Here is a 14,718-nt window from a genome sequence, read left to right as displayed (position 1 = left end):
CTCCTCTTACTCCCCCTCCTCCTCATCTTCCTCCTCCTCCTCCTTCTCAGTCTCATCCTCCGTCTCCTCATGATACTCGACCACATCATCCTCATCCTCATCCTCCTCATCCTCACCCAACTCCTCCTCTTCCTCATCCTCCTCATCATCCTCCTCCCCATACTCATCCTCATCTTCCTTCTCCTTATCGTCCTTTTCTCATGTCCTCCTCATCCTTCTCCTCATCTTCCTCCTCCTCATCCTCATCAACCTCATCCTCACCACCCTCATCCTCTCCTGCTCCTCCTCCTCCCAGCCTCATCCTTATCCTCCTCATCATCCTCATCCTCAGCATCCTCATCCTCCTCCTTATCCTCATCCTTATCCTCCTCATCATCTTCATCCTCCTCCTCCTCGTCCTCATCCTCCTCCTCCACATCATCCTCCTCCCCCTCATTCTCATCCTCATCATCCTCCACAGGCTCATGCTTCACCTCATCCTCACCTTCCTCCTCCTCATTCGCCTCCTCCTCCTCATCCTCATCCTCATTTTCATCCTCCTCTTCCTCCTCCTCATCATCCTCTTCCTCCTCTTCCTCATCACCCTCATCTTCATCACCCTCATCCTCATCCTCATCCTCCTCACCCTCCTCCTCCTCCTCCTCCTCCTCCTCATCCTCCTTGACCTCCTTGACCTCCTCATACTCAACCTCCTCCTCCTCCTCCTTCTCCTCTTACTCCCCTCCTCCTCAACCTCCTCCTTCTCAGCCTCCTCCTCCTCCTCATGATACTCGACCTCATCCTCCTCATCCTCATTCTCCTCCTCATCCTTATCCTCCTCATCCTCTTCCTCCTAGTTCTCCTCCTCCTCATCCTCCTTCTCATTCTCATCCTCCCCTTCCTCCTCATCCTCATTCTCATTCTCACCCGCATCCTCCTCCTCTTCATCCTCCTCCCCATCAGCATCATCCTCCTCCTCATCCTCCTCATCCTTCTCCTCCTTCTCATCCTCATTCTCCTCCTTATCCTCCTCCTCCACATCATCCTCCTCATTCTCTTCCTCATCATCCTCCTCAGTCTCATGCTCCACCTCATCCTCGTCTTCCTCCTCCTCATTATCCTCCTCCTCATCCTCCTCCTCATTCTCATCCTCCTCCTCCTCCTCCTCGTCCTCATCACCACCAGTCTCATCACCCTCATCCTCCTCCTCATCTTCCTCCTTATCTTCCACCTCCTCGACCTCCTTGTCCTCCTCATACTCATCCTCCTACTACTCCTCATCCTCCTCCTTTTCCTCCTCCTCCTCTTCATCCTCATCCTCCTTATCCTCCTCATCCTCATCCTCCTGCTCCTCATCCTCCTCCTCCTTCTGAGTCTCATACTCCTCCTCCTCATGATACTCGACATCATCCTCCTCATCCTCATCCTTATCCTTCTCCTCATCCTCATCATTATCCTCCTCCTCATCCTCATTCTCCTCCTTCTCCTCCTCCTCCTCATCCTCAGCCCCTCATCCTCCTGCACCTCACCGCGTCTTCGTCCTCATCCTAGTTCTCCTCCTCCTCATCCTCCTTCTCATTCTCATCCTCCCCTTCCTCCTCATCCTCATTCTCATTCTCACCCGCATCCTCCTCCTCTTCATCCTCCTCCCCATCAGCATCATCCTCCTCCTCATCCTCCTCATCCTTCTCCTCCTTCTCATCCTCATTCTCCTCCTTATCCTCCTCCTCCACATCATCCTCCTCATTCTCTTCCTCATCATCCTCCTCAGTCTCATGCTCCACCTCATCCTCGTCTTCCTCCTCCTCATTATCCTCCTCCTCATCCTCCTCCTCATTCTCATCCTCCTCCTCCTCCTCCTCGTCCTCATCACCACCAGTCTCATCACCCTCATCCTCCTCCTCATCTTCCTCCTTATCTTCCACCTCCTCGACCTCCTTGTCCTCCTCATACTCATCCTCCTACTACTCCTCATCCTCCTCCTTTTCCTCCTCCTCCTCTTCATCCTCATCCTCCTTATCCTCCTCATCCTCATCCTCCTGCTCCTCATCCTCCTCCTCCTTCTGAGTCTCATACTCCTCCTCCTCATGATACTCGACATCATCCTCCTCATCCTCATCCTTATCCTTCTCCTCATCCTCATCATTATCCTCCTCCTCATCCTCATTCTCCTCCTTCTCCTCCTCCTCCTCATCCTCAGCCCCTCATCCTCCTGCACCTCACCGCGTCTTCGTCCTCATCCTCGTCCTCCTCATCCTCATCCTCCTCATACTCATTCTCATCCTCCTCTTCCACATCCTTAACATCCTCCTCCTCATCCTCATTCTCCTCATCCTCATCCTCCTCCTCATCCTCCTCCTCCTCAGCCTCAACCTCCTCCTCATGATATTCGACCTCATCCTCCTCATCCACATCCTGCTCATGCTCATCCTCATCCTCCTCCTCCTCATCCTTGTATTCATCCTCCTACTCCTGATCATCATTCTCCTCATCCTCCTCTCTGGCTCCTGATCCTCATCCTAATTCTCCTTCTCCTCCTCATCATCCTCCTGCTCCTCCTGATCCTCCTCATCCTCATCCCCTCAACCTCCTCCACCTCATCTCTTCCTCATCCTCATCCTCATCCTCATTCTTATCATTCTCATTCTCCTCATCCTCATACGTTCCTCCTCATACTCATTCTCATCCTGCTCTTGCTCATCCACCTCCACCTCCTGAACCGCGTACTTCTCCTCCGCCTCATCCTCATCCTCCTCCTCCTCATTATCCTCCTCCTCCTCATTATCCTCCTCCTCCGCCTCATCCTCATCCTCTTCCTCGTTATCCTCCTCCTCATCATCATCCTCCTCATTCTCATGTTCCATCATCATCATCATAGGCATTCCCTCGGAATCGAGGAGGACTTGCTTCCACTCTCAAAGTGAGTTCTTTGATGGCTGAACAGTCCGATACGAGAGCCACAGACCCTGTTATAGGTGGGACAGACATTCGTCGGGGGAAGGGGTCGGTAAGGGTTGGTTTGCCACGCGCTCCTTCCGCTGCCTGCGCCTGGCCTCTTCATGCTCCTTGCGTCGAGCCTCAAAGAGCTCAACGCTCTCCCGGATGGACTTTCTCCACCTCAGGCGGTCTGCGGCCAGGGTCTCCCAGGTGTCAGTGGTGATGTCGCACTTTACCAGGGAGGCTTTGAGGGTGTCCTTATAACGTTTCCGCTGTCCTCCTTTGGCTCGTTTATCATGAAGGAGCTCTGCATAAAGTATTTGCTTAGGGAGTCTCATATCTGGCATGCGTACTATGTGGCTGATCGAGTGTAGTCAGTGCTTCAATACTGGGGATGTTAGCCTGGTCGAGGACACTGATGTTGGTGCGCCTGTCCTCCCAGGAGATTTGCAAGATCTTGCGGAGACATCGTTGGTGATATATCTCCAGCGACTTGAGGTGCCTTCTGTACATCGTCCATGCCTAGATCTTGCGGAGACATCGTTGGTGATATATCTCCAGCGACTTGAGGTGCCTTCTGTACATCGTCCATGCCTCAGACCCATACAGGAGGGCAGGTATTACTACAGCCCTGTAGACCATGATTTTAGTGGTAAATTTGAGGGCCTGGTCTGCAAACACTCTTTTCTGCAGGCGACCAAAGGTTGCACTGGCGCACTGGAGGTGATGCTGAATCTCCAAATCAATGTCTGCCTTTGTTGATAAAAGGCTCCCGAGATATGGGAAATGGTCCACATTGTCCAGGGCCGGGCCGTGGATCTTGATGATTGGAGGGCAGTGCTGTGCTGCGATGCCAGACTGGTGAAGGACCTTTGTCTTACGGATGTTACGCGTAAGGCCCATGCTTTCATATGCCTCAGTGAATACATTGACTATATCCTGGAGTTCAGCCTCTGAATGTGCACAGACGCAGGCATCGTCCGCATACTGCAGCTCAACGACGGAGGTTGTGGTGATCTTGGACCTGGCTTGGAGGCGGCGTAGATTAAACAGCTTCCCACTGTAGTTTAATTCCACTCCAGCGGGGAGCTTGCTGATTGTGAGGTGGAGCATGGCGGCGAGGAAGATTGAGAAGAGGGTTGGAGCGATGACGCAGCCCCTGTTTGACCCCGGTCCGGACGTGGATTGGGTCTGTAATGGCTCCGTTGGTAAGGATCGGGGCTTGCATGTTGTCGTGAAGGAGGTGAAGGATGTTGACAAACTTTTGAGGGCATCCGAAACGGCGGAGGACGCTCCATAGACCCTCACGGTTGACAGTGTCAAAGGCCTTTGTGAGATCGAAAAAGGCAATGTATAAGGGCTGGCGCTGTTCCCTGCATTTTTCCTGCAACTGGCGCGCCGCAAAGATCATGTCTGTTGTGCCCCATAGGGGACGAAATTCGCATTGTGATTCCGGGGGGAGCTCCTCGGCCACAGGGAGAAGGTGATTGAGGAGAACTCGAGCAACAACTTTCCCAGTGACTGAAAGCAGGAAGATTCCCCTGTAGTTGCTGCAGTCGGACTTGTTCCCCTTTTTAAAAATGGTCACAATCACTTCATCTCTGAGATCTCCTGGCATGCTCTCCTCCCTCCAGATGAGAGAGATGAGGTCATGTATCCGCGCCAACAGCGCCTCTCTGCCATACTTTAGCGCCTCAGCAGGGATTTCATCCACACCCGTAGCCTTGTTATTCTTAAGCTGTTTTATGGCTTTGCCTACCTTGTGCAACATTGGAGTTTCAGAGTTGGTGGCAGGTGGCATGCTGTGGGATGGAATCGAGAACACTCGAGTCAAAGGCAGAGTCTTGATCGAGGAGATCTTCAAAGTGCTCCTTCCATCGGGCCCTGACAGCTTTGTTGTCCTTGATGAGTGTTTCCCCGTTCTTGGCCAGGAGTGGGGTGTGGCCAGGAGTGGGGTGGGAGTTTGGACCGTAGGTGGCCTTGACTGCAGTGAAGAATCCTCGCATATCATGACTGTCGGCCAGTTGTTGTATCTCCTGTGCTTTCTCCATCCACCACCTCATCCTTATCCTCCTCCACATCCTCATCCTCCTCCTCATCCTCATCCTCCTCCTCCTGATCCACCTCATCCTCCTCATCCACCTGCTCCTCCTCCTCATCATCCTCCTCCCCCTCCTCCGTGTCTGCATCCTCCTCCTCATCCTGCTCATCCTGCCCCTCCTCATTATCCTCAACCTTATCCTCCACATCCTCCTCCTCATCCTGCTCCTCATCCAAATCCTAGTCCTCCGACACATCATCATCCTCCTCATCTTCCTCATTATCATCCTCCTCATCCTTTTCCTCCTCCTCATCTTCCTCCTCCTCCTACTCCCCCTCCTCATCCATCTCGTCCTCATCCTCCTCATCCATGTCCTCATTCTCACCCTCCACATCCTCATCCTCATCCTCCTCATCATACTCCTCACCCTCCTCCTCCTTATCCTCCTCCTCATCAACCTTGTCCTCATCCTCCTCCTCATCCTTCTCATCCTCCTCTTCCTCCTCCACTTCATCCTCATCCTCATCCTCCTCATCCTCTTCCTTCTCCTCATCCTCCTCCTCCTCCTCATCCTCATCCTCCTCCTCCTCATCCAACTCCTCCTCCTTCTCATCATCCTCATCCTCCTCCTCATCCTCCTCATCATTCTCATCCTCATCATTCTCATCCTCATCATTCTCATCCTCCTACTCTTCATCCTCCTCCTCCTCATCCTCATACTCCTCTTCTCCTCCTCATCCTCCTCCTCATCCTCATCGCCCTCATCCTTATCACCCTCATCCTCATCACTCTCATCCTCCCCCTCTTCCTCCTCCTCATCCTCATCCTTATCCTCCTCCTCATGGTCATCCTCAGCATTCTCCTCCTCCTCCTCCTCATTTTCATCCTCATCCTCCTGTTCCTCATCCTCCTCATCCTCATCATCCACCTCCTTCTCATCATCATTCCCTGCCTCTTCCTCCTCCTCATCCTCCTCTTCCTCCTCCTCCTCCTCATTCTGGTCCCCATCCTCATCCTCATCCTCCTCTTCCTCATCCTGCTCTTCCTCATCCTCATCCTCCTCATCCTCTTCCTCATCCAACTCCTCCTCCTCACCCTCGTCCTCCTGCTCCTCCTCCTCATCCTCATTCTCCTTTTACTCATCCTCCTCCTCATCATTTTACTCCTGATCATCATCCTCATCACCCTCATCCTTATCACCCTCCTCCTCATCCTCAACCTTATCCTCCCCATCATGTTCATTCTCATCCTCCTGCTCTTTGTCGTCTTCATTCTCCTCCTCATACTCCTGTTCCTCCTCCTCCTCCTTCTCATTCTCACCCTCAGACTCCTCCTACTCATCCTCCTCAACATCATCCTCCTCACCCTCGTCCTCCTGCTCCTCCTCCTCATCCTCATTCTCCTTTTACTCATCCTCCTCCTCATCATTTTACTCCTGATCATCATCCTCATCACCCTCATCCTTATCACCCTCCTCCTCATCCTCAACCTTATCCTCCCCATCATGTTCATCCTCATCCTCCTGCTCTTTGTCGTCTTCATTCCCCTCCTCATACTCCTGTCCCTCCTCCTCCTCCTCCTCATTCTCACCCTCAGACTCCTCCTACTCATCCTCCTCAACATCATCCTCCTCATCCTCCTCCTCCCCTGATTCTCATCCTCATCATCCTCATCCTCATCCTTATCCTCCTCCTCATCCTCATTTCTCCTCATTTTCCTCCTCATCCTCCTCCTCCTCATCTTGATCCTAGTCCTCCTCCTCATCCTCCTCCTCATCCTCATCCTCAGCCCCTCATCCTCCTGCACCTCATCGCATCCTCGTCCTCATCCTCATCCTCCTCGTACTCATTCTCATCCTCCTCATCATCCTCCTCCTCTTCCTCATCCTCCTCTTCTTCCTCCTCCCCATCCTCCTCCTCATCCCCCTCCTCCTCCTCATCCCCCTCCTCCTCCTCATCCCCCTCCTCACCCGCCTCCTCATCCTCCTCAATCTCCACCTCCTCATCATCCTCATCCTCCTGCTCATCCTTATCCTCCTCTTCATCCTTGTCCTCATCCTCCTTCTCCTCCTCCTCCTCCTCATCCTCCTCCTCCTCTTCCTCCCCCTCCTCATCCTCCTCCTCTGCCTCCTTCTCCTCCTCCTCCTTCTCAGCCTTATCCTCCTACTCCTCTTGATACTCGACCTCATCCTCCTCATCCACATCCTCATCCTCCTCCTCCTCCTCTTCATCCCTATCATCCTCATCATCATCCTTGTCCTCATCCTCACCCTCCTCATCCTCCTCTTCTTCCTAATCCTCCTACTCCTACTCATCATCCTCCTCCTCCTCATCCTCATCACCCTCACCCTCATCGCCTTCATCCTCCTCCTCATCTTCCACCTCATTTCCTCCTCATGCTCATCCTCCTCATCCCGTCACCCTCATCCTCCTCCTCTTCTTCCTCCTCCTCATCCTCCTCCTCCTCGAGCTCCTCGTCCTCCTCCTCATCCTTATCCTCATCACCCTCATCCTCATCTTATCCTCCTCATTATCCTCCTCCTCATCCTCCCCTCCTCCTCATCCTCCTCATCCTCCTCCTCATTTTCCTCCTCCTCCTCTTCCTCTCCTCCTCCTCATCCTCAGTCCTCATCCTACTCCTCATCCTCCTGCTTCTCCTCTTCATCCTGATCCTCCTTCTCCTACTCCTGATCATCCTTCTCCTCATCCTCATCACCCTCACCCTCATCACCCTCATCCTCATCTTCCTCCTCTTCCAGCTTCTCCTCATCGTCTTCATTCTCATTATCTCTCCTCCTCCTCATCCTCCTCCTCCTCTTCCCCCTCATCATCATCCTCCTCATGTTCCTCATCCTCATCCTCATCATTCTCCTCCTCCTCCTCATCCACCTCCTCATCCTCCTCCTAATCCTCCTCATCCTCCTCTTCCTCCTCCTCAACCTCAGCCTCCTCATCCTCATCTTCCTCATCATCCTCCTCATTCACATCCTCCTCATCCTCATCCTCCTCCTCATCCTCATCATCCTACAACTCTTCCTAATGTTCATCCTCATCCTCATCCTCATCCTTACTTTCATACTCCTCCTCCTCCTCATACTCCTCTCTTCATCATCCTCCTCATCCTCATCATCCTGCTCCTAATCCCCTGATCCTCATCCTTATCAACCTCCTCATTCCCCTGCTCCACCTCGTCATCCTCCTCATCCTCCTCCTTCCGCTCATTCTCATCCTCATCTTCCTTCTCATCCTTATGCTCCACCTCATCCTACTCCTCTTCCTGCTCATCCTCATCCTCATTCTCCTCATTATCATCCTCCTTCTCCTCCTCATCCTCACTTTCATCCTCCTCCTCCTCTTCCTACTCCTCCTCATCCACCTCCTCCACATCACCCTCATCACCTTAATCCTCATCCTCATCCTCCCTATCTCCTCCTCATTCTCATCCTCCTCATCACCATCCTCCTCCTCCTGCTCATCCTCCTTGACTTCCACATCCTCATCCTCAGCATTCTCTTCCTTCTCAACCTCATCCTTATCCTCCTCCACATCCTCATTCACCTGCTCCTCCTTCTCCTCCTCCTCATCCTCCGCCTCCTCCTTGCCCGCATCTTCCTCCTCATCATGCTCCTTATCCTCATCATCCTCATCCAAATCCTAGTCCTCCGACTCATCATCATCCTCCTCATCTTCATCATCCTCCTCATCTTCCTCATCCTCATCCTCCTCCTCGTTATCCTCATCCGCCTCCTCCTCATCTTCCTCATACTCCTCCTCCTCCTCTTCCAGCTCCTCATTCACACCCTCCTCCTCATCCTCATCCTCCTCATCATATGCCTCATCCTCCTCCTTATCCTCCTCTTCAAGCTCCTCCTCATCCTTCTCATCCTCCCCCTCATCCCCATCACTCTCATCCTCCTCCTCCTCATCCTCATCCTCATCCTCCTCATCCTCATCACCCTCATCCTCCCCCTCCTCCTCCTCCTCATCCTTATCCTCCTCTTCATATTCATCCTCAGCATCGTCGTCCTCCTCCTCATCCTCCTCTTCCTCACCCTCCTCATCCTCATCATCCACCTCCTCCTCCTCCTCATTCTTGTCCTCATCCTGATCCTTCTCTTCCCCCTCATCCTCATCCTCCTCCTCCTGAACCTCCTCATCCTCCTCCTCCTGATTCTCCGCATCCTCATCATCCTCATCCTCATCCTCCTCATCATCTTCCACCTCCTGCTCCTCATACTCATCCACCTCCTCCTTCTCAGCCTCATCCTCATCCTCATCCTTATCCTCCTCCTCACCTTTATCCTCCTCCTCCTCATCCTCATTCTCGTCATTTGCTTCCTCATCCTCCTCCTCCTCCTCATCCTCCTCCTCCTCCTCAGCCCCTCATCCTCTTGCACCTCAGCGGGTCCTCATCCACATTTTCATCCTCCTCATCCTCATCCTCCTCATACTCATTCTCATCCTTTTCTTCATCATCCTACTCCACCTCGTCATCCTCGTCCTCCTCATCCTCATCCTCCTCCTCCTCATCCCCCTCCTCACCCTCCTCCTCTTCATCCTCCTCAATCTCCTCCTCATCATCCTCATCCTCATCCTCCTACTCCTCTTGATACTCACCTAATCCTCCTCATCCACATCCTCATCCTCCTCCTCCATCTCATCCTTATTCTCCTCCATCATTCTTGTTCTCATCCTCCTCATCCTCCTGCTCCTCCTCTTCTTCCTGACCCTCCTTCTCCTCCCCCTCCTCATTCTCCTCCTCATCATCCTCATCACTCTCACCCTCATCACCCTCATCCTCATCCTGATCTTCCACCTCATCTCCTCCTCATGCTCATCCTCCTCATCCCCATCACCCTCACCCTTCCCCTCCTCCTCCTCCTTATCCTCATCCTCTTCGACCTCCTCATCCTCCTCCTCATCCTCATCACCCTCATCCTCATCTCATCCTCCTCTTCATCCTCCTCCTCCTCATCCTCCCTTCCTCCTTATCCTTCTCCTCCTCCTCTTCCTCCTCCTCATCTTCCTCCTCATCCTCCTTCTCCTCCTCCCCTGCAGCCTCATCCTCCTTCTCCTCATAATACTTGACCTCATCCTCCTCATCTACATCCTCAGTCTTCTCATCCTCATCCTCCTCCTCCTCATCCTCATTCTCCTCATTCTCCTCCTTATCCTCTTCCTCCTCCTCCTCCTCATCCTGATCCTAATCCTCCTCCTCCTCAACTTCCTCATCCTCCTCCTCCTCCTCCTCATCCTCATACTCCTTTTCCTCCTCATGCTCCCCCTCCTCGAACTCGTCCTCATCCTTAACCTCCTCCTCTTTATATTCTTCCTCCTTGTCCTCGTCCTCCTCATCCTCCCCATCCTCATTTTTCTCCTATTCATGCTAGTTTTCTCCTCAAACTCCTCATCCTCATATTTCTCCTCCTCCTACTCGTCCTCCTCTTCCTTATCCTCCTCCTCATCCTCCCCATCATTCTCATCCTCACCCTGCTCCTCCTCATTCTCATGATCCTCCTACCCCTCATCCTCCTCATTCTCCTCCTCTTCCTAATCGTCCAACACCTCCTACATAACCTTCGCCTCCTCATCATCTTTGTCCTCCTCATCTTCATCCTCCTCATCCTCATTCATATCCTCCTCATCCTCATCCTTCTCATCCTCCTACTCCTCATCCTCATTGTCGCCCTCCTCCTCCTCCTCATCCTCCTCATCCGCTTCCTCCACATCCCCCTTCTTATCCTCCTCCTCATTGTCCTCCTCCTCATTCTCATCCTCCTCATCCTCCTCATCCTTGTCCTCATCCTCAACCTCCTCCTCCTCATATTCCTCCTCCTTATCCTCGTCCTCCTCATCCTCATCTTCATCCTCCTCCTCCACATCCTCATTCTTATCCTCCTCCTCATCCACTTCCTCCTCCTCATTCTCCTCCTCCTCATTCTCATCCTCATCCTCCTCATCCTCCTCCTTCTCGTCCTTGTCCTCGTCCTCAACCTCCCACTCCACATATTCCTCCTCCTCATCCTCGTCCTCTTTATCCTTATATCCCGCCTCCTACTCCTCTTCCTCATCCTCCTACTGCTTCTCACCTCCTCCTCATCCTCATCCTGATCCTCCCTCATATTCTTCCTCCTGGTTCTCATCCTCCTCACCCTAATCCTCATCCTCCTCCTCCTCATCCTCCTCTGCATCCTCATGCTCCTCCTCCTCCTCCTCCTTGTACTCGTCCTCATCTTCAACCTCCACCTCTTTATATTCCTCCTCCTTGTCCTCATCCTCCCCATCCTCATATTCCTCCTCCTCCTACTCATCCTCCTTCTCTTCCTCCTTATCCACCTCCTCATCATCATCCTCCCCTCCTCATCATTCTCATTCTCTTCCTCCTCCTCATCATCCTCATCCTCCTCATCTGAATGCTCTCCTTTCTCATCTTCATCCTCTTCTTCCTCCTCATCCTCCTCATCCTCATCATTTACCTCCTCATCCTCCTCCTCCTCCTATTGCTCCTCCTCCTCCTCCTCATCCTTCTCATCATCCTCCGTCTCTTCCACAACCTCCTCATCCTCATCATCCTCCTCATCCTCTTCCTCCTCATCCTCATCCTTCTCATCCTAATTCTCATCCTCCTCCTCCTCATCCTCATAATCTTCCTCCTCATGCTGCTCCTCCTCCTTCTCTTCGTACTCGTCCTCATCCTCAACTTCCTCCTCCGTATATTCTTCCTACTTGTCCTCATCCTCCTCATCTTCCTATTCCTCCTATTCATGCTAGCTTTCATTCTCAACCTCCTCCTCCTCATATTCCTCCTCCTCCTACTTGTCCTCCTCCACCTCCTCATCCTCCTATTCCTCCTCTTCCTCCTCATCCTCCTCCTCATCCTCCCCGTCATTCTCATCCTCACCCTCCTCCTCCTCATTCTCATGAGCCTCCTGCCTCTCATCCACATCATCCTCCTCCTCCTCTTCCTCCTCCACCTCCTATACAACCTCTGCCTCCTCCTCGTCTTTGTCCTCCTCATCTTCATCCTCCACATCCTCATTCTCATCCTCCTCCTCATCCTCTTCCTCCTCATTCTCCTCCTCCTCATTCTCATCATCATCCTCTTCTCCTCCTCCTCATGTCCTCCTCCTCATCGTCCTTGTCCTCGTCTTCAATCTCCTCCTTCTCATATTCCTCCTCATCCTCATCTTCGTCCTCCTCCTTCTCCTCATCATTCTCATCCTCCTCCTATCCTCATCCACTTCCTCCTCATCCTCATCCTCATCTTCCTCCTCCTCCTTGTCCTTCTCATCTTCATCCTCCTCCTCCTACTCCTGATCCTCCTCCTCCTCCTCATCCTCCACTCCTCAACCTCCTCTTCCTCGTCCTCATCCTCATCCTCATCCTCATTCTCCACTTCCTCCTCATCCTCCTCATCCTCTTCCTCAACCTCATCCTCATCCTCCTCATCCTCAACCTTCTCCTCCTCCTTGTCCTTCTCATTCTCATCCTTCTTGCTACTCCTCATCCTACTCCTCAAACTCCTCCTCCTCCTCCTCATTCTGCTCCTGCTCATCCTCCTCATCCTCCTCATCCTCATCCTCCTCATCCTCATCCTCATACTCCTCATCCACATCCTCCTCCGCCTCATCCTCATCCTCATCTTAGTCCTCTTCATCCTTGTCCTCATCCTCCTGATCATCCTTCTTCTCAACCTCATTCTCATCCTTATTCTTCTCATCCTCCTCATCCTCCTTCTCCTCATCCTCATCCTTCTCAACCTAATCCTCATCCTCCTCCTCCTCATCCTCCTCCTCCTCATGCTCTTCCTCCTCCTCCTTGTCCTCATCCTCATCCTCAACCTCCTCCTCCTTATATTCCTCCTCCTCATCCTCCTCATCCACATCCTCCTCCTCCTACTCACCCTCATCCTCCTCGTCATCCTCCCCGTCATTCTTGTCCTTTTCCTCCTCCTACTCATCCTCATATTCCAGCTTTTCTTCCTCATCCTCCTCATACACATCCTCCTCATCCTCCTCCTCCTACCAATCCTCCTCATCCTCATCCTCCTCATCCTCCTCCTCCTCATCCTTCTCCTCCTCCTCCTTGTCCTGCTCATCCTCATCCGCCTCCAACTCCTCATCCTCACCCTCAACCTCCTCCTCCACATCCTCATCCTCCTCCTCATCCTCATCTCATCCCCATCTTCTTCATCTAATGCTCATCATCCTCATCCACCTCCTCCTCCTCCTCATTCTCCTCAATCTCCTCCTCATCCTCATGCTGATCCTCCTCATCTTCCTCCTCCAACTCCTCCTCATCATGCTCCTCCTCATCCTCCTCCTTGTCCTCATCCTCCTCCTCATTCTCCTCAATCTCCTCCTCATCCTCATGCTCCTCATCTTCCTCCTCCTCCTCATGCTCCTCCTCCTCCTCCTCATTCTCTCCTCCTCATCCTCCTCCTCCTCATTCTCCTCAATCTCCTCCTCATCCTCATGCTCATTCTCCTCATCTTCCACCTCCACCTTCTCCTCATGCTCCTTCTCATCCTCCTCCTCCTCAACCTCCTCCTCATTCTCGTCCTCATCCTCATCCTTCTCATCCTAATTCTCATCCTCCTCCTCCTAATCCTCATAATCCTCCTCCTCATGCTGCTCCTCCTCCTCCTCTTCGTACTCGTCCTCATCCTCAACTTCCTCCTCCGTATATTCTTCCTACTTGTCCTCCTCATCCTCCTCATCTTCCTATTCCTCCTATTCATGCTAGCTTTCATTCTCAACCTCCCCCTCCTCATATTCCTCCTCCTCCTACTTGTCCTCCTCCACCTCCTCATCCTCCTATTCCTCCTCTTCCTCCTCATCCTCCTCCTCATCCTCCCCGTCATTCTCATCCTCACCCTCCTCCTCCTCATTCTCATGAGCCTCCTGCCTCTCATCCACATCATCCTCCTCCTCCTCTTCCTCCTCCACCTCCTATACAACCTCTGCCTCCTCCTCGTCTTTGTCCTCCTCATCTTCATCCTCCACATCCTCATTCTCATCCTCCTCCTCATCCTCTTCCTCCTCATTCTCCTCCTCCTCATTCTCATCATCATCCTCTTCTCCTCCTTCTCATGTCCTCCTCCTCATCGTCCTTGTCCTCGTCTTCAATCTCCTCCTTCTCATATTCCTCCTCATCCTCATCTTCGTCCTCCTCCTTCTCCTCATCATTCTCATCCTCCTCCTATCCTCATCCACTTCCTCCTCATCCTCATCTTCATCTTCCTCCTCCTCCTTGTCCTTCTTCTCATCTTCATCCTCCTCCTCCTGCTCCTGATCCTCCTCCTCCTCCTCATCCTCCACTCCTCAACCTCCTCTTCCTCGTCCTCATCCTCATCCTCATCCTCATTCTCCACTTCCTCCTCATCCTCCTCATCCTCTTCCTCAACCTCATCCTCATCCTCCTCATCCTCAACCTTCTCCTCCTCCTTGTCCTTCTCATTCTCATCCTTCTTGCTACTCCTCATCCTCATCCTACTCCTCATCCTCATCCTCAAACTCCTCCTCCTCCTCCTCATTCTGCTCCTGCTCATCCTCCTCATCCTCCTCATCCTCATCCTCCTCATCCTCATCCTCATACTCCTCATCCACATCCTCCTCAGCCTCATCCTCATCCTCATCTTAGTCCTCTTCATCCTTGTCCTCATCCTCCTGATCATCCTTCTTCTCAACCTCATTCTCATCCTTATTCTTCTCATCCTCCTTCTCCTCATCCTGATCCTTCTCAACCTAATCCTCATCCTCC

The 14,718-nt window shown here is 52.4% G+C and overlaps 1 protein-coding gene across 1 annotated transcript; it reads right to left on the bottom strand.

Annotated features, from left to right (window-relative positions):
- Window positions 1-6: 6 nt before the first annotated feature.
- LOC139276870 (aspartic and glutamic acid-rich protein-like) lies at window positions 7-14,440 on the bottom strand. The gene is given in 12 exon segments (XM_070894867.1): window positions 7-177; window positions 417-656; window positions 1,019-1,210; window positions 1,713-1,904; window positions 2,203-2,445; window positions 3,712-3,761; window positions 5,678-6,086; window positions 6,934-7,110; window positions 9,106-9,159; window positions 12,651-12,791; window positions 13,174-13,284; window positions 14,285-14,440. Coding segments are annotated over 12 exon segments (2,136 nt in total).
- Window positions 14,441-14,718: the final 278 nt, after the last annotated feature.

This window comes from Pristiophorus japonicus, chromosome 12, assembly GCF_044704955.1.
Source record: "Pristiophorus japonicus isolate sPriJap1 chromosome 12, sPriJap1.hap1, whole genome shotgun sequence".
Classification (NCBI taxonomy): domain Eukaryota; kingdom Metazoa; phylum Chordata; class Chondrichthyes; family Pristiophoridae; genus Pristiophorus; species Pristiophorus japonicus.
This window is presented reverse-complemented; position numbering and strand designations above follow the sequence as displayed.